We start from the raw sequence: 23,548 nt of genomic DNA, 5'->3' as shown, positions 1-23,548 counted from the left end.
TCTTGTCAAGCTTCATAAAATGCGTTTGGGTCATCAGCATCCTGTGACAGAGTAGCATAGATGCTGCAGTAGAATCAGCACTGGAGAGTTTGATATACCTTCTGCTTCGTTCCTTTTTATTTTCGCCTATTTGCCATTCCCAAATGTAAAAGCTTAAAACATAACTGTAAGGCCAAAATGCATTTTTCAGGCTAATTTGAAATCTTCTAGTTTCTGAAAATGGTTTAGCCTGTAGCTATAACCACAACATACATTTTTATTGGTCCTCATCAACAATAACTCATACTTGAATGATAATAAGTAGGACATGCTTCATGCCATACCTGTGCAAATCACCACATATCTTCTACATCTTGTTAACCACACCTGTATAAAATACCAGACCTCTCGGCCTAACCTTATGAAAGCTAGATAGTTTTTAGTGTCACTGGTGTCCCTGAACCTCCCTGAATCAGAACATGTCTTTAGAAAAAACAAAAGTATATTTTATTATATTGTAGTAAACAAATTAAGCTTGTGTCAGTGGGCAGGTGGGTTTTAAGAGATTGAGTTGCTGCAGTTTATATTAGATCACAGAACAACAACCTCTGGCTAAAATTGGCATTTTTTATTATTTGAAGCTTTAGACATTTGGTTGCTGAAGTGTCAGTGACAAATAATGAGAGTTTCTGCATATTTTCTCACAAGAAAAAAAGAAAATATGATTTATTTTTAAACTAATCATGCCTGTTGGTAATTCATCTCACCTGTCATCCAGAAACTATTTATGGGTCGCTAATTTCACAGCTTGATTAATGAAAATGAATAAATACTGCCCAAGATTTTACCAGAAAACGTTTTGGATGGTAGATGTTTCTTGAAGCATGTGTTGGTTTGCTGCACTTTGCAGTAAGCTCGATGTGCAAAAGTGGAACAAGTTTAACATTAACCTGCAACACTTTGAGGCTTTCAGTTCCTCTCAAAAGTACCGTTCGTACGTCAGTTTTAGTGATACGTGCAGCTCTGTGGTTGGACCAGAGTGAGAAGTTTTGTGCAAGTCAAGCTGAAAATGAAAGTAGTTTTGATGCTTTAAGATTTTTACATTTATGTTGTGTTCATTGCAAGAACAAGCAGTTGAATAAGCTTCTGTTTTGTCCTTATTGACAATGCAAACAACATTGTGGGGAAAAAAGACATTATGAGTGAGGAAATAAAACAAAAGCAAAAGACAGAGGTAAGAGAGCATTTCTTTTCAACATTTTGTGTTAAACTTGACATGCAGGTTTGGTTATTATGCATTCATTTTATTCTTTAAACTACTCCTATGGATGAACTATTATATGCAGTTAACCGATATTAAAAGAGACCAATTAGATTGTGTGGCATCTGTGTTAAATATAAGAATAGTTTGTGACATGAAATCTGTTCCAGCAGGGAAAAAATGGCATGGGTGAATCTTAGTGTTTTTGTTTTTCAAGACCAAAAAGTAGCTGCTATGTTTAGGTCACAGAAAATAGCCTACAGCAACCATATATGCCATTTTAAATGTCAATTAAATGCAAGACTCCCATGAAACCCGGGAGGAATGGGCCTCATTATAAGAAACAACAAGAAATGTTTGAGCCCTAAAGGTTTAATCCTTCGTATGAACACCACAGCACACATATTCTGTACATAACAATTATAAGTGTGTGTGTATAAGTGATTAGCTGGAACCCGACACACTGGGCACTAACAGCTCTGTGTGCTTTGTCATTTAAGGGGCGTGTGTTTGTGTGCGTCTGTGCCTTTCTATCTCTGCTCTGTCATTAAAGGAGATGAAGGGAGGATGTTTGTCCAAGACATTCTTTCAGGCTGTATACCCAGTAAGAGTGTGTGTCGGTGTGTGTGTTAGTGACAACAAAGACAGCACTTATTCCAACCAGAGCCGCACGATATGAGGGAAATATGCGTTAACGTTGTTGAGTATAGCAATCAGGATATTACTTCCGATAAATTAGACTTGCACAGTACCTATTTGAGCCACATTGTCTCTTCTGGATCAACATATTGACGGCAGAGGTGCTATTCCTTTAGGAATCAGTCCCTCTCTGACATTCACACTTTTGTCTGCACTCCACTAGGGCTCTGTCTGATTGGTCAGCGAGTTAACAGTCAGTACGTTTACATGACACTTGAAAAAAACGAATTATTGCCTTAATCCGACCATAACTGGACAACTGAAGTGCATGTAAATGTGTTAGTCTGACTAACGTCTGAGTTCTCCAACTCCGTTTAGGACACCCAGATATTGCGATTGGGATAGGATTTTTCGCCGGCATGTATGACAAGACAACAACAAAGCCGGTCGCATTAGCTGGTCACATTAGCCGGTCACAGTAGCCGGTCACAGTAGCCGGTCAGAGTAGCCGGTCAGTAGTGATGGCACAAATTGTCAAACTGAGGTCAACCAGAAAGGAGGCCGTATTAACCCGCTGGAACGACGCATATTGCCACCCAGTGTTGAGGAGGAGGACATGTTCCCGTCAGTTATTCGATTTTCTCAGTTGCATGTAAACTGGGACAAGGACTAAAGTCCAATTAGACGCCAAAATCGATTTTTAAGCATAGCTCCATTAAACTGTGCATGCAAACACACTGAGTATGGTGCGTGTCAGACAAGCTCACCTACAGACAGAATATAATTTAATATGTCATTACTATATCAAAGTGTAATATTGTAGTCTTTGCTTTGGACATGGACGTGTCAGGGATGGCGTTTCACTTTCTGGTAGTTATATCCATTGTTGCTTTTCAAAATAAACTTCCGTGTTCACAGGGAACAGGTTACTTTAGGCGATAAAACCACTTGAGTAAGGATAGGATAAAAGAACAGGGTTGTTCTTCTACTTCCACACTTAACTACCAGATGCAGGTTGACTCCAAATAACAACATTCGGCCCCATGCAAGAACCACTCGTACGAACAGATCTGTTCCATGCAGCTTGTACAAGTGATTAAGGAGAGCTTGCTGATTCACCAGTTTCCTTGTGTTTTGAACTTTGTCTTTGGCACCAACACAATTTACTAGGGCTGGGCGATACATCAATATAAAAAATATATAGATTTTAAATGTGATATGAAATTAGACCAGATTGCATATATTGATATAGTTATTTTTTTTCTTTCTTTATGTATAAATGCTGCCCCTACTAGGGTTTGTCATATTTACTTCTTTTGTAATGTTCGTTATTCTTTTCTCATATAAATATATTTATTTCAGAAAAAGATTGGCCTATTTTATTTCATAGGCTATTTTCATTTAAAATATTTTTTTATTTAAATGTGCACTTTATGGAGCTTTGATTGATGATTGATTGATTAAAAAAAAGGTACTCCTGTTGTTAAACAGTATTTATGTTCCTTTAAATAAACTGTTTCAATAAAACTACTTGTGACATGTCATATTTGACTTTGACTGAACATTTACTCTCACTATGTAATAAAAATATTGGGATATATATCGTATATCGATCGACTTTAGACCTGTTGCAAGAGTCGTGCAATTTTTCGCTAATGTGTTGTGTTTTCCATTACTTTAAAACAATTTTGAGTTGGATTACAAATTATAAAGGGAGAGAAAGTTAAGAGAAAATGTTCTTGCATGAGGCCCATTGACTGTCGGTTTTGCATGGGACACAGACAATGGTCTCCTGGGGCAAAGTCCAGGATTTGTTTCACCCGTCCACTGGTCCAGTCCCGCTCAGCCTTTGTGTGCTATTGTATTACATCTTTGTGTTACTGAAAGCATCTAATGGGTTGATGTTACAGTTGGAAAAAATTGGTGTGTTTCATACAGACGCTAAAGGGAGCCTTGTGCTCCCTTTGTGACAGAGCATCTGTGTTTGATAAGGTGGGAGTGAGCTTGGGCTGGTCTACTTTCATGTTGTTGATATGATGATAAAAAACTGATACATTATTCAGCGCAAATTCCAACATGCACACAGTAAGTGTCCTTGTATTTCGCTTGTGTAATGCAGAGATTGGCTTTCTTCGAGGTTTGTCTTGTATGGTTAATGTATTCTAGTGATGGCTGCTAGTTATCGAGCTGAGGTTTTATTTATTTTAACTGTTTTAGTTAATCACCCAACTCCACCTTAATATTAAGTGTACCTCACTAATTTGTTCTAATTTGTACAGCTCTGTCTTTGTTTCAAAGAACAATGAAAAAACACTACAATTAAAGGAGGTATTGGTTTATTTTTTATTTTCTGAAGCCTTTAAACACGCTAGTTGAGTAAAAGTCATACATTTCCAAAAAGATAAACACTTTCCAAATTACAGATACTAAAAAAATCTACTTAAATGTACTGCATTTCTGTCCACACCTGACTGTGAATGAAGATTAAATTGAAGTTTAAAAAGATCTAAAAACATAAATGTTTCCCGATCTCTGTTTTTTTTTTCAATTCAGAGCAACTTGTTTTCTTTAATTTGTGGTGTTTGCTTTTTAGGTGAGCTTGAGTGCATAAAAACTGTCCTGCTTTTGATTTAATAACTTCAGTGATCTACAGCAAACAATGAGAAGTGCCTTGCCTAGAAGCACCCTTCTATAGTAATCACTGTACATGTTGTAAGTATACATGAAGTTGTTTTTCTCTGTCTTCTTAGCTTTTCCTGTCCAACTAACTTTTGATCACCTCAACTGAGTTATGTAATTTCAGCATTCAATGCAGCAGATTCATATGATAATTGATTGTGGCCTTTAGATCTGAAGCGCTGCAGAAAGTGCTGAATTACAATAACTCAGGGCATAGCTTACTTTGCTTTTCTTTACATATAAACATTTGGTCTGGTTAGATGAAGAGCTGTGAGTTCTTACTGTGTTTTTGCAAACCTGAAGCTAAACCTGAAGTCAGTGCAGGCAACACTTTTTTCCCATGCTCTTTCTGCAGCTACCCCATCCCACGACCCGCTGGGAGGTACCGCCTCAGCCTCGTGTTGAGCCAGGGAAAAGCCTTTGTAGTTTTTTTTCTCACTCCAGCACAGACTAAAACTTACTGCATTGAGTGCTCTGCTTCCCAGTGTCAGTGGTGTCTGTGGTATTTGGACAGGTGCTGTTCCAGCTGACATGTTCTCATGTTAGACATTAAGTTGTTCTTATACTAAGACATTTATAGTACGCACTGTGGTGCAATGAAATGCTTTTCTGCAAGGAGGAAAACTACACCGTGTGTGCAGTATTTTTTAAACATCTGTGAGGCAAACTGCCAGCTGTCCAGAGCGAAGGTGTATGGAGTGAAAGAGAGGCAGCACACCAGCATCAAGCCAGATAAAGGCACAGCATATTGATGCAAATCATCCAATTATACATTTAAAGTTCAGTCTTTCCATTTGTTGTGGTACCTGGACAGACTGATAGCAGCAGGAGGGGAAGCAGAGCAGCCAAATGTCTTCTCCCACAGTAACTTCTTAAGCTTTTCCCTGGGGAATCACAGAGTGTTTCAAGGCTAACTGAGAGTAACGCTGCTCTCACACAAAGTCTGAGGCAGTCTCTGGCCTCTCATAAATCTGCAGCTCTGTGGGTGTGTTGTGTTGAGCACATAATTTACATACTCAGCTCCGGCAGGGCAGTGACGTAGCCACCGTACTTGCACAGTTTGTTTCCAGGGTCCAGAATATCTTTGTTTTTGGTCTTTTTTCAGACGTCGGCATTGTGGTCCTGTATCTGCACTGGAAATTACTCTCACTATTCTTGTGGAGTGGAGTAGTAAACAACTCTGTGCTTTTATTTCTGTGGGAATCAGAACTGGTGTGATTTGCACATCTGGTTGTCCCTCGCTTTGTGTCAGAGGATATTTGCATAAAATTGAGAATAGGCATGTGACAATATAAAAATTGAATGTCATTGTTATCCTGGCCACAATAATGGCAAGTTGTGACCTTGATAATGATCACAATATGCTTTAAACTCTAGGCACTAAAACATACCATTTAACCATTTTGTTAGACACAAATATTTTGATTGCACCACGGATACGACACATCTCGAACAATCTTCAATAGAGCTGCCCCCTCTTACTCAAATAGGTGACCAATCAGTTGTTTTGGTCTTAGTTTCCTAAGATTTAAATTTTTAAGCATTTTTCATGCTGAATGACTCATTGTCAAGAAAGATTAGAGCACATCTCTGGCAAGGTTTCAAGTGGTGCTTTTGCATGATTATTTTGTGTAAAAACTCAGTGTTACAGATCTCTCAATTAAGTCAACTATTCATTTGGTCGATAAAGAGTTTTTTGAGTCAAGGACATCTCTATGTCATAAGAAAAGATATTCACAATCATCCCAATAATGGAAAGTCACCACAAAACCACTTATCATGAGGATTCTTTATTGTGATCTGCAATAACATTGTACAGTCATCGAAAAAAAATATTAGACCACCATTGTTTTCTTCAATTTCCTGTTCATTTTAATGCCTGGTACAACTAAAAGTACATTTGTTTGGAGAAATATAATGATAACAACAAAAATAGCTCATAAGAGTTTGATTTAAGAGCTGATATCTAGCCTTTTTACATGGATTTCTTGGAAATGATTTTGGTTATTATCCAGAAAACCATGGAAAATAGCTAGATATCAGCTCTTAAACCAGGAATTAAAATGAACAATAAATTGGAAAAAAAGGGTGCTCTAAAAAAATGTCCATGACTGTATATTGTCCCATCCCTGGTTGAGAATTTCTCTGAAGTTGAGCTGTAGCCAGGCTGCCACAGCAGGTTTCGGTTCACAATGAATAGCTGCTTATTGCTGTTCCAGCTTCAGGGTCTGTGTGTATGAGCGGTCTGTAATGTGAACCCAACTTTGTGTCCTGACTCTCTCTGGAGTCTCTACACATCTATCACTGACTACTTTAATGATTTTTGAATATAGGGCTGCACAGGGCTGGGATGATATTCAAATTATAGGAGGTGTGTCAAAAAAACATTCTGAATAGTCAAGTATTGTGTTGCTGCAGAGATGCTGAAGAAATTGGTACAGATCCTTGCCAAAAAAAATCACACCATGACCATTTTAGTACATTTTTCAATGAAAATGAGAGTAATGGAAAAAACCTCAGTTCAATGCAATTCAATATATTTTTCCAAATCCTGCAGCCCTAGTTGCCACTCACATTGGTATTTATATCAGTGATGTATCCGTCATGAATGGCATCTCAAAAGTTGATTTCTCATCCTCTTTCTCGTCACAGCAAATGGTGATGAGCCTGCGGGTGTCGGAGCTGCAGGTGCTGCTGGGCTACGCTGGCCGCAACAAGCACGGACGCAAGCATGAGCTGCTGACCAAGGCGCTGCATCTGCTGAAGGCCGGCTGCAGCCCCGCCGTGCACATGAAGGTCAAAGAGCTCTACCGACGACGCTTTCCTGCCAAAATGGTTTCCCACTCAGAGATGGCCATGCCGGGGCCGCACCATCCGGCCACAGGTGGAGTGGTCGGAGGAGGCGGTGCCGCACTGCCGGCTGGCCTGACACAGCTGGCGTATGAGGGTCACGCCGGTCACGGTGGAGCCCCGTCGCCCGCTGCCTTACTGCCGCTCTCACTGCTCGGCCCCGGGAAGCACGAGTTGACCGGGCTGACGCACCACCTGTCCAGCTCGGCCACGCTGCACCCGGTCCACCCAGATGTCAAGCTCCAGAGGCTGCCCTTCTACGACATGCTGGATGAGCTCATCAAGCCGACCAGTCTAGGTGAGGGCACGTGTGAGTGTGTTTTGTGTGAGAGAAGGGGAACGATGCAGGAGAAGGGGAGTATTTCTCAGGTTAGCTGGTAGCCAGAATTTTCTGGTGAGTAATAATTAATTGAGTCAAACCTGTCAATTTTCAACAGAAAAGGACCATTTTTTAATTTACCGTTTTGGTGTTGAGAGGGTATGATATATCTTCCTTGTAGCTTCACAAAGCTAGGATTTATATGGCCTCTTATTATGCCAAACTCTACATCTAAAATAGCAAGAAAACAATATAGAATTGCTGGTTATGGAGCGTCCGGTTGACCTCGTGGTTAAGACTACAAATACAGTAACTGCAGCAGTGACATGTTGGTGCACATCAATCCTCTCTCTCTGTCCTTATGTTTCCTGTCTCTTTCCAGTGAATGTGAAAATGCTGGGAAAAAATGATCTGCAAGGTTGCGGATATTTATGTCAGTCTGTCGTTCCCATAATAATCATGGCAGCAGTGACAGTAAAACATTGACATTTGTGTTGCGGCTGTGGTGGAGAAGGCTCCCTGCCAGTGCTGGTGTTGTGCTGCCTGCTAATGCGTTGACAGGGCACTGAAATGTTACTGTAAAAATATCCTGTGCAGATTTCCCACCAGAGTTCAGAGTAGACAGAGGCCACGGTTCATAAGAGGTGTAAATGAAAATAATTTTCAATAAGAGCTAAAGATTCTGCTTTTTAGATTCTCTTGTACTAATTACTTTACAGTGGTATACTGGCTTGGGTATTAATTTCAATTAATGAGAAAGGGAGCCGCATGTAGTCACCAGCTTGAAACCAACATTTAATGATGAATCATATGTATATTTAGTTATTTTTTTGTGGAAGTCATTTTGAGAGTGCCATTCAGCCACTGGAGACATTTCAGTGTCTATTATCAGTGAATAATGACTCTTATTTGGATATTTATATTGTATTCTATCTACATTTGTTTTGAGTGGGCTGAACAGTGCTGCCACATGATGAAATGCCTTCATATTTCCATTGTACATATATTTTTCTAGCTGTGAGACCAATTTTACATCAGTGTGGAGCCACTGAACATGAATGAACCACTGCATTGAGATCATCAACAACACATGTTGACATTACTGCATTTATCATCACAAAGTCACACATCTCAGAGCATACTTTATAACTTGAGCAATTAGAGCCGAGACATTAATGATGTTTTAAGAAAAACTCTCCTTCCCATCGGTCTGTAGCTCCTGAGAAAACAGTTGTGCACTGGCTCTCTGCGTTACACCATCACGTCTTAACTTCCTGAACAAAACTCAACTTTGTTCCCGTGTGGCAACATGCAGCTGTAGTGAGCCCAGAATACGACATGATCCTTAATAAGCTTCTAATCAAATATTTAAAATTGCATTTTGTCTCTCGTTTTGCACAGCACTTGATTCTGCTTACAAAAGAAGTTTAGAGTCAGAAGCATTTTTATACGAATGGTGTAACAGGTAAAAAAGTTGATGATATTGGAGAAGAACTCAAAGCACCTGAAAAACTTGATTTCAAATAGTTTTCTTTTCACCACTCCATATCGTTGGTAGTTGAGTATGCTACAATCAAAGTTTAACTTAAGAAATGAAACAGCCTGCAGTTTAACTTAGGCGTTTACCAATGTGCTCCAGGCACTGTGGATTTTTGTTGTGTTTCATTGCTTTTTCTGTCACCCTGACACGCCAGAACAGCTCCCTCTCTGTGCTGCAGGACCTCTTAATGCACAAATTAAGCGCTGAATAAAACACATGAAAAGTACCAAACTCACACAGTCATGTAAAAAGCAGTCCTCACAACCATCTGATGAGCCCCACAAATGATGTCACAACCCTTCTGGGGGTCTTGTCCTCAGGTTGAGAGCCACTGCTTTTAACAAGCTGTCAGGACCTTCATTAAGGTTGTGATGTCACATCAATACTATATTGAGGTAGAAAGTGCCACTTCACTGCTACTTGCGCAGATGCAGAAGACCCAGAAATAATGACCAATCAGAACGATGCCTTTGCAGGATGAGGGCTTAAAGAGACAGGCACTGAAACAGAGCATTTCATAGAGACAGTGTGAGAAAAAGCATGTAAACTTGTACGAAATGTGTCACCATAAAGTTTTAACAGCCTGTGTGACAGTGACTTTAACAGTCAAATACTCTTCTTCATGACAACCGTTTTTGTCTGGCTTGATCAGATAGCATTGACAGTGGCACAATATGCAAACAACCCACCAACTTTCATCAGATTTTGATTCAAATATTGCTAAATCCTGATTGGTGCAGGGATGTTTTACTTCAAGGCAACTCAAAGAACGCAGACAAAAACAAATCTTTCATGTGAATTAACTGAACTGCTACAAAGGGTGTTCATGTAAGACCCCATCATTCAGAGTAAGAAGCTGATTGAGAAAAGGTTTTTTTCAAGGCCTTTAATGAGTTCAAGCCTCTACTTGTCTATTTTCATGAAGGCTTAGAGTGTAAACGCCACATCTTATATCCATTCTGCCCTTTAATTCACTACTTAAGAGACTTTTAATCTTTATCTTGGTCATATTTGTCGTTATATTAGGTGTGCATCCAGCACCCAGTCTGCATTTAGCATAATAACACTCTTTGGGCTCTGGGATATATTGCAAATATATGGAAATGTCTAGATTTTCCTACATTAGCATTTTAATGGAGTAAGAGACCATCTTGTGATTAATTTGCCTGCAGATGCATGTACAAACACAGCGCCTGCAGCTCTGTCATCACACCATCTTTCTCCTCTTTCCCCTCGCCCTTTCTCACTCTATCCATTTCCTGCACATGTTTCATCCCTCTCGGCCTCCTCTCTCTTTTCTCTCTCCCCCCACTCCGTCTTCCATCCGCACTCTGTCTCCGCGGCCATCCTCGGTTTTAAATTTGCATGCAAAGTGATGAAATCATACAGGCGTACACCTGTGCCTGCAGAACACACCCTCCCCTCATTTGAATCCGAATTGCAAATTCACATAACTCTCACACACACAGGAAGCACGTCTGCACATACTGTACTTTTCAGAACATAAATGTGCTCTCCAATAAATAATGCACACGGATCGTATTGTTCTCAGAGAGGCAGAGAGAGTGAAAGGATGACTGAGAGGAGGGAAAAACTCAGAGGAAGATGGTGCACATCATTTCACAAAGCTGAAAATTAGAATTTGCTTCAGAAATGACCCTTTTTATCCCTCTATAATAATAGAGGGCAGTAATGAAACCACTTGATTAATTATAATTCCCCCCTCTCGGGCAGACTGGGAGATTTTCTTCTCTTGCTTTAAATCTGCTTTAGTCTCCTCACTCTCTGATCACTCTTTCACATACTCTTCTTCTCTTCTCTGCTTGTTTACTTCTCTCTGATCTTCTGATTACTGCCCAATCCTTCTCTCTCTCTCTCTCTCTCTCTCTCTCTTTCTCCTCTCTCGCTCTCTCTCTCTTTCTCCTCTCTCTCTCTCTCTCTCTCTCTCTCTCTCTGTCGTTGTCTCTCTCTCACTCGCTCTCACTCTCCCACCCTCACTCTCTTTCTCCTCTCTCTCCCTTTCTCTCTGTCTCTCTCTCCTATTGTTGTTGCTCCTTTTGCCTCCAGTTTCTCTCTCCCTCACTCCCTCATTTTTTTCTGCCTCCCTTCCCCCTCTTGCTTGCTTGCTCTCTTGGTTTGCTAGACTTTTTTATTTTGCTAGAGAAAGCTGGTTTGTTGGCGACGCATGTGCTTAACCAGAATTCTGACAGGGTTTTTACAAGAGCGCATGTGCATGACAGACTTAAGACAGTGCAGTGAAAAGACAGATTAGGACTTGTTTGTTGCGTCCTTGCATCTAAAATTGGAAGAAATAAGTCTGAGAAAGTCTATTTTCACAGCTGAACTGCAGGTCTAGGAAATCTAGAAAATAACAATTTCACATCAAAGTTAAAAGAGACAATAAAGAATATGAATGCCAAAAAACAGCACAGTAGAAAACAGCACAATATAGCATAAGGGTTGATTTATTCCAGACATCATAGAGATGCAAGATGCATATTATCCCCATAACATTTAAATATGGGCTTTAAGACGCACAGTTTTAGCCCGTCTCTCCTGGAAGACATCATAGTGTGGCACTCGTCTGTGCACATCTAAAGTGACAGAAATAACTGTATAAAGAAAGAGTTAAGAGCACTTGAGAAAAAGTTCAAATCCTCTTTTTTTTTTTTACTTGCAGAGTATGCTGCTGCACATTTTCAGTTCCATAAATTCACTCCTTCAACTCAAGTACAATGATCTCTGCACGGTAGCTGTGACCTTTGGTTTCCTCAACATGCATATTCCTCTCATGTCATTTACTTTTTATTTTTTATTTTTCACTAGGGCTGGGCAGTAAATTGTCTTTTTAACTTAAATCTTATGTCGGATTTCAAACAAGACATTATATGAGATAATACCATTTATATTGATATACTTTGACATTGTGTTATATAACCTGTGTCTTCTGTGAAGCCGCTCACTCAAACACTCTCTGCACAGCCCCTCTGCCACTTCTGCTGCAACATTGAGGAAAACATTGCTGACATTTGGCTACTTTTTATTATCATTTGCGCTCCTGTGTCTTTTAAGAAGGACATAAAACCTGTAAATGTAGCAGTATTTCAACTGCTTACACTGTGGATGTGGATGTAACCTTGACTTCAGTTACGAGAGAAAGTAGTTTTTGTCAGCACCTAGACGCAAGTAAAAAATGTGATCACATTTACAGATTATTATTAGGATGTAGCGAAGTGAGGATTCATAACACAGTGACCTGCCAATCAGTAGAGACTCCAGTCTGCAGTGAAGCTCATACACCTTAAAGATAAAGCAGAGAATTATACAGCAACAATCAGCTTTATGATCAAAGTTTTTGCATTTTGCATCACATCTAAACGTCTGGCCATACTGGCACGCTACCTCTCTCTCGTTCACATAATCTCTCTCTCTCTCTCTCTCTCTCTCTCTCTCTCTCTCTCTCTCTCTCTCTCTTTCTCTGTGTGAGGTAGTCCAGTATGTTTAGACATTTTTACATTAAAAAAGGCTCCAAACCTTTACTTGAATCTGTCTGTTATTGTTGTTTAAAACAACTGAAGGAGCATTCTCAGAGAGTCTATTTGATTTAATATAGGTTATTTATTTTTTTATATAATGTCCATTAAATTTGCATTAAATGAAAATTTGTCTTTGGCACTGGCAGACCAAACACAGTGTGCAGCACAGTACATGACTCACACAACAATATAAAGAACTTCAATAGCACAACCTGTGCAACATGACACAACAGTTCAGACAGTTTGCTTCATGCAACTGAGACACAACCTCAATAATATTACGAATGATATTTACATTTTTGTAGCTATATATTTTGAAATAATGAAACCCTGTCTCCCAAATATTTTGATTTGTTTTAATAAACGTGTTTGTGACAGTTCTCATGTAGTTTTAATTTATAACTGAACATTTAGGTCACTTCATAGAAAATCAGACAAATATCTCATATATCACCATTTAGCCTAAATATTATTTTTGATCCATATCACCCATCGACCCACCAGGTCCTGAATTTTTTTTTTTTTTTTTTGCTTTATAATTTAATAAGCTGTTTGTTTCTCCACAAATTATTTATATTTACTTGGTTATATGCATTTCCCTTGACCTCACACAGCAGGTGGTGAATGGATGTATACTGTAGGAGAACCATGTAAGGTGTAAAATGTAGCTTTATTTAAGAAAGCCTTCCTGCAGCGGATCCGGGTTCGAATCCGGCCTGAGGTCCCTTTGCCGAATGTCCTCCCCTCTGGCTCCCCCTTTATATCTATCACTTTCAATAAAAAAGCAAAAATGCCCAAAAAATAATCTTAAAAAAAAAAGAAAAAAAAGAAAGCCTTGCAGTATTCCACATATGCACAGTAAGAAGAAAAATGTGTGCTCTCTCTCTCTCTCTCTCTCTCTCTCTCTCTCTCTCTCTCTCTCTCTGCAGAGCCCTCTCACTGCGACGTTACTCTTCAGGCTGCAGCAGCATATATCATTAATAAACTTAAAAATATGACAGCTTTAGTTGAGCCTATGGGGTGGGAAAAATTACATTCAGGTTTATGGTAACTGAAGAATTGTGTTGCATGTTAACACATTTTGAGATTTCCTGCCAAACCTGATTTCTCACAGTAACCTGGTTGCTTGTGAGCATGTAATCGTAGTTATTATCTCTCTTACACCGTCCCTGCCTCCCTCACTCTCTCTCCCTGTAATTATCCCCCCCTCCCCTCCTGTGCTGTCTTGTCCTCTCTGCTGAGTCTTATCAGTTTGTGGGATAAAGGTTAGTCAGCCCACGGTTCAGCCCTTCCAGTCCAAACTGGTCAACAGTCTGGGCTGCTTTCGCTACTCCTTTATTATTACCATGGCGACCTCACTGGTTGAACTCTCCGTCATTATCCATCCTCCATAGAGAGCTATGTCTCTGTGCTCATTATGGATATCATTGTGGTGCACATGCATTATACATGATTTAATCACCATATCATCAGGAAAAAAAAGGATGCAAGCCCATATCGCGTTTGATGAGCGTTTCCAGCATAATGGGTTGTTACATGGGAAGATTGCTGTGATATTAATACAATGGAGGAAAATCATGTGGTAAAAAAATGTCTAATTAAGTGTTTCAGACATAGTCTGCTATTTTATTTTTTATATTCTTGGAAACCAGAATAGTGAAAATTGAGGTTTCATTGTCAAGGATGTTTTTTTCTGCCCATTTAGGCCATTATGTCACATTAATATTTGTAATAGTTGCCCTTTAGGACATTTTAAAGACCCAGGGAAGAAAAGGAATCTATTCTGAGCTCTACGTCCAGTTTCTCTACATTCTCTTTTTTCGACTTTTGAGAAAAACTGTCTCCATAGACAAATCTACACAGGACAATTCATTTATTATCAAAATAAGATGTCATGTATGTTAATGCAGAACATGTGGCTTGGGGTGATTTTAACATTTTTAGTTATTTATTTAAGTTATTTTTATTTATTCTTCAGTCTTCCCTTTTAGAACTGGTTGACAGTGTTATAGCCTTTAAGTACAATGTTAAATAATGTTTCATACTCCTTAATAAGTATCATAGTAAATAATTGTATTGATCTCAAATATCCCATATTGACTGGGGTCTACTCTCAATTTCCCCCAAAACGTATCTGTGTGGTGTATAGATGTAGTCCATCATATTTATGTGTAACCAGCAGTAACAAGACATAAAGTAAAACCAGAGAGAAGTTTTATTTGTCCCTGTGCTCATCCACCTGCAAGCTACCTTTTGAACTTAACAGCTTGGACAGCTTTAACAGCTTGGACTGTTTGTGTGTACCTCAGCCTTTTCTAGTTCCTATTTTATATATATATATATATATATATATATATGTTTTATTTGGCATAAACTGAATGCCTTTCTCTGTCTTGAAAAAGGTGGCCAGACTGTGTAAACACCAGAGGCAAGGCTGGAAAGAAGTCCAGGACTTTGTCATTCTATCTTGAGACAACAGATTCCCAAAAAGCGCTTTTTGCTGTAAAAAAAACAAACCCCAAAGAGTACATAGTCTGTCAGCAGTGACAAGCCTTTATTTTATAATAAATAATAATAAAAAAAATTTAGCAGCGACTCAGCATGGCATAGCTAGGATCCAGGTGCAGGCAGGTTGTCGGTACAGGTAAATGGTAAATGGACCTGCACTTATATAGCGCTTTTCTAGTCGCTTTGCGACCACTCAAAGCGCTTTACACTACAGAATGCACTCACCCTTTCACACACACACATGCACATATAGGTGGCAGAGGCTACCCTAAACGGTGCCACCTGCCACCATTGGGAATTCATTCACACATGAATGAACAGCATCGGGAGCAATTTGGGGTTCAGTATCTTGCTTAAGGATACTTCGACATGTAGGCTGCGACGGTCAGGGATCGAACCATCAACCCTCCGGTCGGTAGGCAACCCGCTCTACCAACTGAGGCACAGCCGCCCAGGTGGGTGTGCACATATCTTTAGGTTTCTAAATCTGATCCAAACTCTAGTCCAAATAGTCACTTCTAGTCACCTCTTCAAAAAACAAGGTGACGACAGCCGAAGTGCTAAATATTTCCATCTCTTATATGCAGTCTATGGACACAAAGTGGCTCATTAACACTAGCAGCATGTCATGAATTGCATATCAGGGTGTACGTCTGTTTTTGATACGGTCATCCAGAGGTTCTGGGTTCCAGTCCTCTTTCAAGCAGTTATCCTCCCTGCTGGAGTGTCCTTGAGCAATCACACTCAATCAAGCTTCCCTGTACGTCTTGTTTTGTCCTTGGATTAGCGAGTAAATACAACTCTCCTCTGGGAATCAGTAAAGATATTATATCATGTAGATTATCAGCTTCATACAACAGGTTATGAAGGCAATGTTCCCAAACATCTACGGCACAGAAACCAATAAAGCACCTCTCCACTCGACATCAAAACACAAGCTGAGATTTATCGTCTCATGCTCTGACCCCTGCCTGATCCTGAGCAAAATCTTTATCTCCCTGTAAACAACTCGGCCTTCTGACAACAAATGAACATGAGCAAAGGATCCCTGGCCGCTCCAAACTATAAACACACTGTGCAAAATGGCTTTCCTATCGCTCAGCCTATAAAACCAGCATTATTTTCTTCTAAGTCGGCGTGTCCTCGTCCCCCAGAGTTGCCTGATTAGATAGACATAACCCTGGATATAACTAATTTCTCACATTTCTCACTCTTTTAGCAACATTGTTGTTCTTCCAAAGTTGAATGATGATGACTGACTTGCTGTATACTGCATGAAGCCAAGCTCTAAGAACATACACACAGCAGGGTTCAGCTGCCAGACAGACCCAAACCCTGATTTTAACTAAACATTTATCTTTCACTTAACCTCTATAAACAGATATCTGCATTTGAATGCAGAATCTGTAGGCAGGACCAGATTTGGTATTCAATTCGTTCTGGTTTCCATTTGTAGTCTACTCAGTTTGTAGTTTGAGAAGTATCTACTAATCACCTCTGAGGGAGCTTTGGTTAAATTCAGTTCCCAGTCCATGTGGAGAGCAAAAGGGGCAGAATACACAGGTTGAAATGAAACCTCAGAACCCATCAGCTATCTTCTCCCAACAATTTAGCTTTTTATTTATTTTACATATATATAGATATATATCTGCATTCATAAGCAGTTACCTGTTTATAGAGATTAGTCATCAGACTGTAAACAAAGACTGGCACAAGGAAGAGGAAGTCTTGGCCGGATATTTGAGCCACTGATCTCAAACATAAGAAACACTTTTTATTTCACCTTTGTGAGACATTAAATGTTGCTGATACAACCCTGTTTCCATGTATTCTTGTGGTTAATGCTAAAAGCTTTTTCTCAGAGGAGAAGATTTTAGTTGGTTTTACTTTTGCATGCACTGATGCCGTTTTCTGCAGAGACTCAATCTCTAGGAGCGCGAATTGAAAAAACTAAACAAAAAAAAATGTTTGTCTTCTTGTCCTACACACATCATTATAAATTTGTCAGTAAAGTGACATGAATGAATATGGTGTGCACACCATGACTTTAAAAAACTCCGCCACACAGGTACAAATTAATTTTCCCAGACTGCCTTATCTCAGTTATGTTCCTATTCTTAGATTCGTTTTTTTTTTTTGTTTGTTTTTTATCTCCTTTATTTAGTATATACACATTTATTTTCTAACTTTCATCATCATCATTTAATTATTGTTGTTAATTTTGTTATTTTTTTATTAAATAAAGTCGAATGTGATAATTTTCTTTTCCTTTCTGACATATATTCAATTTAAACTGTACAAAGACCGTATATTTTATGTACAAACAGATCTTTAGTTTTTGTTTTTAAAAAAAAAAGACTCCTTTACAGTGTATCCCAACTTTTTTGGAATCAGTGTTCTATAATACCTTGTGCATATTTCATGAAGTCAAGCTCTAAAGACATTGTAAAATGCCTGCTACAGTATATATATACATTGATAGAGACAGCAGGGTTTTGCTGCCAGGCAGAGAAAAGGAAATGCCAGCTTTAGCCGTGCTGTAAGCTCACTGGAATGCCTTAATGAGCCCTGTCAATATATAACTGTACAACAGCCATATGCAGATAATAAAGGATAATCGCTGCTGTAAGAGGGGGGAGGAAGTGACACTTCTGGAAAGTTTTCAATCAACAGAGTGTGTGTGAGTGTGGGTGTAACATCCAGATCTGACCATTTGTTGCGGATCCTTCTAGTATTGTAGCTCTGAATTTGAGTGACGCAGAAAGGATTTGTGTCTTTGTTCTGCCTGTGAATGTCGCTGTATGTTGGTTTTTGTGCATGTGCATGTCTTTGTGTGTATGGTGTGTATGGTGTGTATTGTGTGTGTGTGTGTGTGTGTGTGTTCCTGCGGTGTACCAAACAGAGAAAAAGTAGCAAAGCCACTAAAAAGTTAATAAACTCCAGCTGGGCTTTGTTGTGCTGAAGACGGGTTATAGAGCTGAGCACATTCTCTGTAGCTTAGCTCACACATCTTCAAACCAGAACTAAACGCAGCACCGAGGGTTTTCTAGGTTTTCACTGACTCACTTTACAGTCACAATCAGCAGTGTAAGAATATTTATACTTCCCATACTAGAAGGCTTTAGTGGCCACAAAGTGAGATTTTTTGTAATAGTTTCACCATCTTTTTACCATAAAAATGCTATAATATAATTCGTACAGCTGGGTTTCAGTGTAAAAATGTAGCAACATTTCACTGTAATGTAACAAGTGCTTTGAGACCAGATGTGACTAAACTTCAACATAAATCTGGTTCAGACATAAATATGCAGGGTGCAAAGTCAAGTTTTATCATTCAAGTTACTAACAGTGTTTTTTTCTGTGTGAAGAATTTTTGTTGGATATAAAAATGTAAATAACAAGTATTTAGTTCCCTTCCACCAAATGTGGCCAATAAGGAGTCTTATTACCTTCAGATCCTTCACTGCTAATACCACACTGTAAAAATACTCCACTACAATCAAACGTCCTGAATTCAAAACCTTAACTTTGGTAAACGTATATAAGTGAGGAACAAAAGAAAAAGTACTCTTTGTGTAGTAAAATGTTCCCTGTCAGTGTTTTAGTTTTATATATATCATGTTTTGGATTAATGTTACAGCTGCATTCATGTGTATGTTGCATTTTACTGCTGTAGATGTTACAGGTTGTGTAAGCTCATTTTAACTCCTTTATATACACGGTTGGGATCGTCATATATGTGTCCTGTGAGAACCATGCATCTCTAAAAAAGTCAACTTTCATAAACAAAAAAACGCCCTGTTTTAAATTTGCATGTTCCAACTGATCCAAGAGAGGTTTTAAATAGATAAAGATAAAGTGTATTTAGTTAAAGAAGTACAACATTTTTCTCAAGTATAAGGTTGTATAAAAAATAACTACTCAAGAAAAGTACAAGCATCTCAAACTTGTTCTTAAGTAAATACACATTACACACAGCCTTCTTACTTTCCTTAAGTTTGTGAAATGTTCAACGGTGTACAAATGCGCCTCAATTGTCAAACATACACTCAGTTACCAGTTTAGCTAAAACTTATACATTTATAACTTACGTAAATAAAGTTATGGCCACTTTGAATCAGGCCTCATTCGGCCCGCCTCAGCTCACCCACGCTCCACCTCTTTGCCCATTTTTGGATTAGCCGGGAGTTAGAAGGAGTTTCACACTAATCCTATTTAGAAGGTAGCTTGCGAGGTTGCTGCCCGGCAACCTATCCTAACCGTGACCGTTTGAGGTTTCGTACATTTCGCAGTTTCGCAAATCTAGTGTGACCTACTAGACACGACCCTTCACAGTGACTCTTCAGAAATCTATTGTTGATATAAGAGACGCCATCCATGTTTCACACAGTCTATGTTATTGAGAAACCTGACAGTTATCTTCTCTATCTAGTGCAATGCCAGTTAAAGACATACCTGTCCAGAATGGGACAATATCTGGAGTCCATTGCTGCTTGCAGTTTTTTCTTGATACCCTAAAATTGGGGTGGACAAAATTTTTGTCCACCCCAATTTAATATATTTAGCATATTTTGTCACAAAATATAATAAATGACTCTCAGTATTGGTGTTCTATACCCTATGTGATAAAATGGCAACTGACTATGTTTTGTGTCCTCCTTTAGTTTATTTCTTCTTCGCTGTAAACATCCGCACATCGAAGGTCATTTTCCCATCTGTCACTCTTCTCACCACCATCTGTCTTTCCAACACATACATTTTATATAATTATATAATGAAAATGGAGCATAATGGCTGTCGCAGCAGACAGGAGGGGTCTGAAACCGTTTACCGTGATTGACGAGTGTCTGCAGGTTTAATGCCACACAGTCTGATGATAACAGGTTAACATAACTCCTGACAGTTTAAGCAAAACAGTTTGTTAAACAGCTTGTCATTATTTTCTTTTTAAGTCTGATCTCTTCAAGACATCTTGGGGAGAATTTTTTTTTCTCTTTACGCTCTGTAATAACCACTTTCTATCATTGCAAACTTTAACAACTTAAACCACAGTGGGGTCTTATCAGCTGTGACGTTTTGTCAAACAAACTCTTGGTACTCAATGACGCACAGTGGGAGATTTGCTCTGATAGAAGCTCTTATTTGTTTATTGTAATTACACTTGTGCCTTAAAATGAATGTCCCCATGGTTTGTTATTAATGCTCATTTTAAAATAGGCACCACTAAGCAGGAATAAGATTACAAGCAGCGGCGTAAATGTGCTTAATAACAGTAATTACAATTCTGCTCATAGCTTCATTCATTTCGTGTCGGCTTTCAGTGAAGTTAAGTAGAGACTTCATTCACCGAAATTACATTCTGAATGTGTTGTAATTCTTCATAATGAATTATTTCCTCAACTAGTGAGTTTCTTTACAGACACGTCCACTTTATGCTAATCCCATGCAGTTTGTATGTGTCATCCTATGATTTGTTTTCACCTACTGTATTTGAATATTTTTCCATACTGTGGTCCCTAAACAGTCTGTGAATTGCACAAATTGGGAATGACTCGAAAGCTGATATTCTTTTGGATTCATTGGGCCTAATTGTATTAATGTGTGATGATTTTAGTCCCCATAGTAGCATTTAATTGTAGCGAGAGCATTTGCTGAAACTTAACCTCGCTGTATAAAATGAGCCTGTGTGACCTCTGGGATAATCACAGCCTCGTGAAACTTTATAACCATAATCTAGAGACATAGAGCATTGAGAGGATGTATGGCTGCCCTTGAAGAAATCTCCCGAGTGTCCAAAGTTTTTGAAACCAAATCATAGCATTGCTATTTATATTGTGTTCCTCAAGGTCTTGGTGTCTTAATGTGGCATTTTGGAGCATATTTTGACCATTTTATATCTTTGGACAGAGCCATGCTATCTGTTTCCAGTCTTCATGCTTAGCTTCATATTTAACTGACTAATGTGTGTCAGGCAAATAAAAACACTGTGTGTGCATCGTAAATCACTGGAGTTAAAGAAGCCATTTTGGGAGTTTGTGTGTGTGTTGGGTTAAAAGTAAGTTTGTGTGTGCGAGAGAGAGAGGAAGACATCAATCAGAGCTCATTTCAACCCTTCTCATATCTCTTCTAACCACACACATTGAAACACCAGGAAAAAAAAGCGCTGCCAGAGAGGGAGTGAGTTATAGAGCGATGGAGAGATGATGGGGGAGAGTGAGAGAGAGCAAGAGAGGACAGAGTGAGAGAGCACTTTCTATTTATAGCCTGTGTGCCCGGAGAGGAGGAAGACTGTTGTTCGAAAGCACACTTGGTGCGTATGATTTTGTTCTGCAGTACACAGGCTGCCGCTCGGAAGATGCAGAAATATACATTTAATACATGCCATGCAAATTATACACCATGTGGGTGGTAAGAAGGGTTTATTACAGGGGAAATGAATGGCTGTTTGAAAAACCTATGAAAGGAGGGAAACGATTGGTCCAGTAATCATCACCTTTGTTCCCCTCAACGCCCTACATGGAAAAAAATTACCTCTATGTACTCTATCCTGCTGGGTGTGTGTTGGCCATGCGTGCACACACAGATTCTACGCACACGTTTCAAGCTAACTTTTAATTCATCATCGCCAATTCTGTAACTTATCGTCCCCCTCACTTACTTCAGGCCGAAAATGCTGTTTTCTACAGAGACTGAATCATCTGTCTCTCAGAGCTGGAATTCAACAGAAAATATATAAACCCAAGGATTTGATCGAACTGTCTTTTGTCACACACATGTCATTGTGAGTGAAAGTCTGTGAATACGAGCATATTTGTCAGTAAAGTGACATGAATGAATATGATGTGCGCAAGTGCTTTTGTGTTGGTGAAAATTATATATTAAACTGTGCTTTGCTTTTTTTCTGCTGTTTGATTTGCTGTTTGAGCTGTTCCATCACCCAAACTGTGTTATGTTCCTATTCTTAGATTTTTTAAATTATTATTATTATTATTATTATTATTATTATTATATTATTTAGTGCAAGAACATTTATTTTTATCTCTGTCGTTCGATTTTTTAAAAATATTTTAACTTTGGCTTTTAAATTTGCGTATTTTTGATACTCTTCCAATCCCAAAATACAATTCTATATCTTTTATACAATCTATAATCTTGCTTGGTTTAATAAAAAAAAAATTAAAAAACACGAAAAAACCTTTTATCATTGAAATCTCTCTCTCTCTCTCTCTCTCTCTCTCTCTCTCTCTCTCTCTCTCTCTCTCTCTCTCTCTCTTTCTCTCTCTCTCTCTCTCTCTCTCTTTATATATATATATATATTACATTAGAAATATTTTAAAACAACATTAAAAGACGATGGATTATTGCCGTATTCAACTTTATTTTCCAGATACTCACTTATACAACAGAGCCTCCGTCTTGTCACTCCTACATAATTTATTTTATTAAATGAAGAAAAAAGGAGGTTTTAAATAAATACTGTACTATACAGTACTGTATGAACTGTTACAGAAATAGTTTCAGCATGTATTTGAGTCTTTTCTCGTTAAACAAACAAGAAACAACTTGGATTGGATTGGATTGGAGTTGTCTGCTTGTATCAAACACATTCTCACTTACTATCAGTCCTGTTTGGTTCAGGCGAGGGTTGGCGCCTGAGTGGTGTGCAATGAGGCAAGATTACACTGCAGTCACATAGCCGGTTTGTAATTTAACCATAAACAGCCAAGTCTTTTGCTGTCACTTGAATTTGTTTGACGATTTCTGCATTCTGCAAGACAGAAGCTCCTGAATTTTCATGTAAATTATTCTGCTTCTTCACCCTCCCATTTCATGCCATTCACATGAGAGACTTTGTTGTCTGTGAATTCTCCTCCATCACACATGTGCTCAGTCGGACATTACAAAGACTTTGCATTAGGGAGCTGGCAGGGCGAAGTCTGTTTAACGTCCGGTCTAAGTGATTCAGACATTTATGTTCTCACATGCAGCTCCTCCAGGTGATGTCTGGAGTTCAGGGTTAGAGTGCATGTGTGAAAGGGGCTTAAGTGAGTTTTAGCAGTGCTTCTAAGTGTATTTTAATTACCTTTGGACAGAGCCAAGCTATCTGTTTCCCCTTGATTCCAGTATTTATGCTAAGCTAAGCTAACCTAACCGCCTTAAGCTTCATCCTGAGCACAGACACGAGAGTGTTCACAATCTCTGAAAGACAGTGTATAAGCGTATTTCCCCAAATGTTG

At 38.9% G+C, this 23,548-nt stretch overlaps 1 protein-coding gene across 1 annotated transcript in view; it reads left to right on the top strand.

Annotated features, from left to right (window-relative positions):
- The window catches only part of LOC131982484 (E3 SUMO-protein ligase PIAS1-like), a 58,648-nt gene that overhangs the window by 23,318 nt on the left and 11,782 nt on the right, over positions 1–23,548 (top strand). The window contains exon 2 of the mRNA XM_059347045.1: positions 7,211–7,706. Coding sequence (XP_059203028.1) covers positions 7,214–7,706 — 493 coding nt within the window. The 5' untranslated portion in view covers positions 7,211–7,213. The remainder of the gene's footprint in view (positions 1–7,210; positions 7,707–23,548) is intronic.

Source organism: Centropristis striata, chromosome 2, assembly GCF_030273125.1.
Source record: "Centropristis striata isolate RG_2023a ecotype Rhode Island chromosome 2, C.striata_1.0, whole genome shotgun sequence".
In the NCBI taxonomy this organism is placed as follows: Eukaryota; Metazoa; Chordata; class Actinopteri; order Perciformes; family Serranidae; genus Centropristis; species Centropristis striata.
The sequence above is the reverse complement of the archived record's forward strand: the minus strand, read 5'-3'. Positions and strand labels throughout refer to the sequence as shown.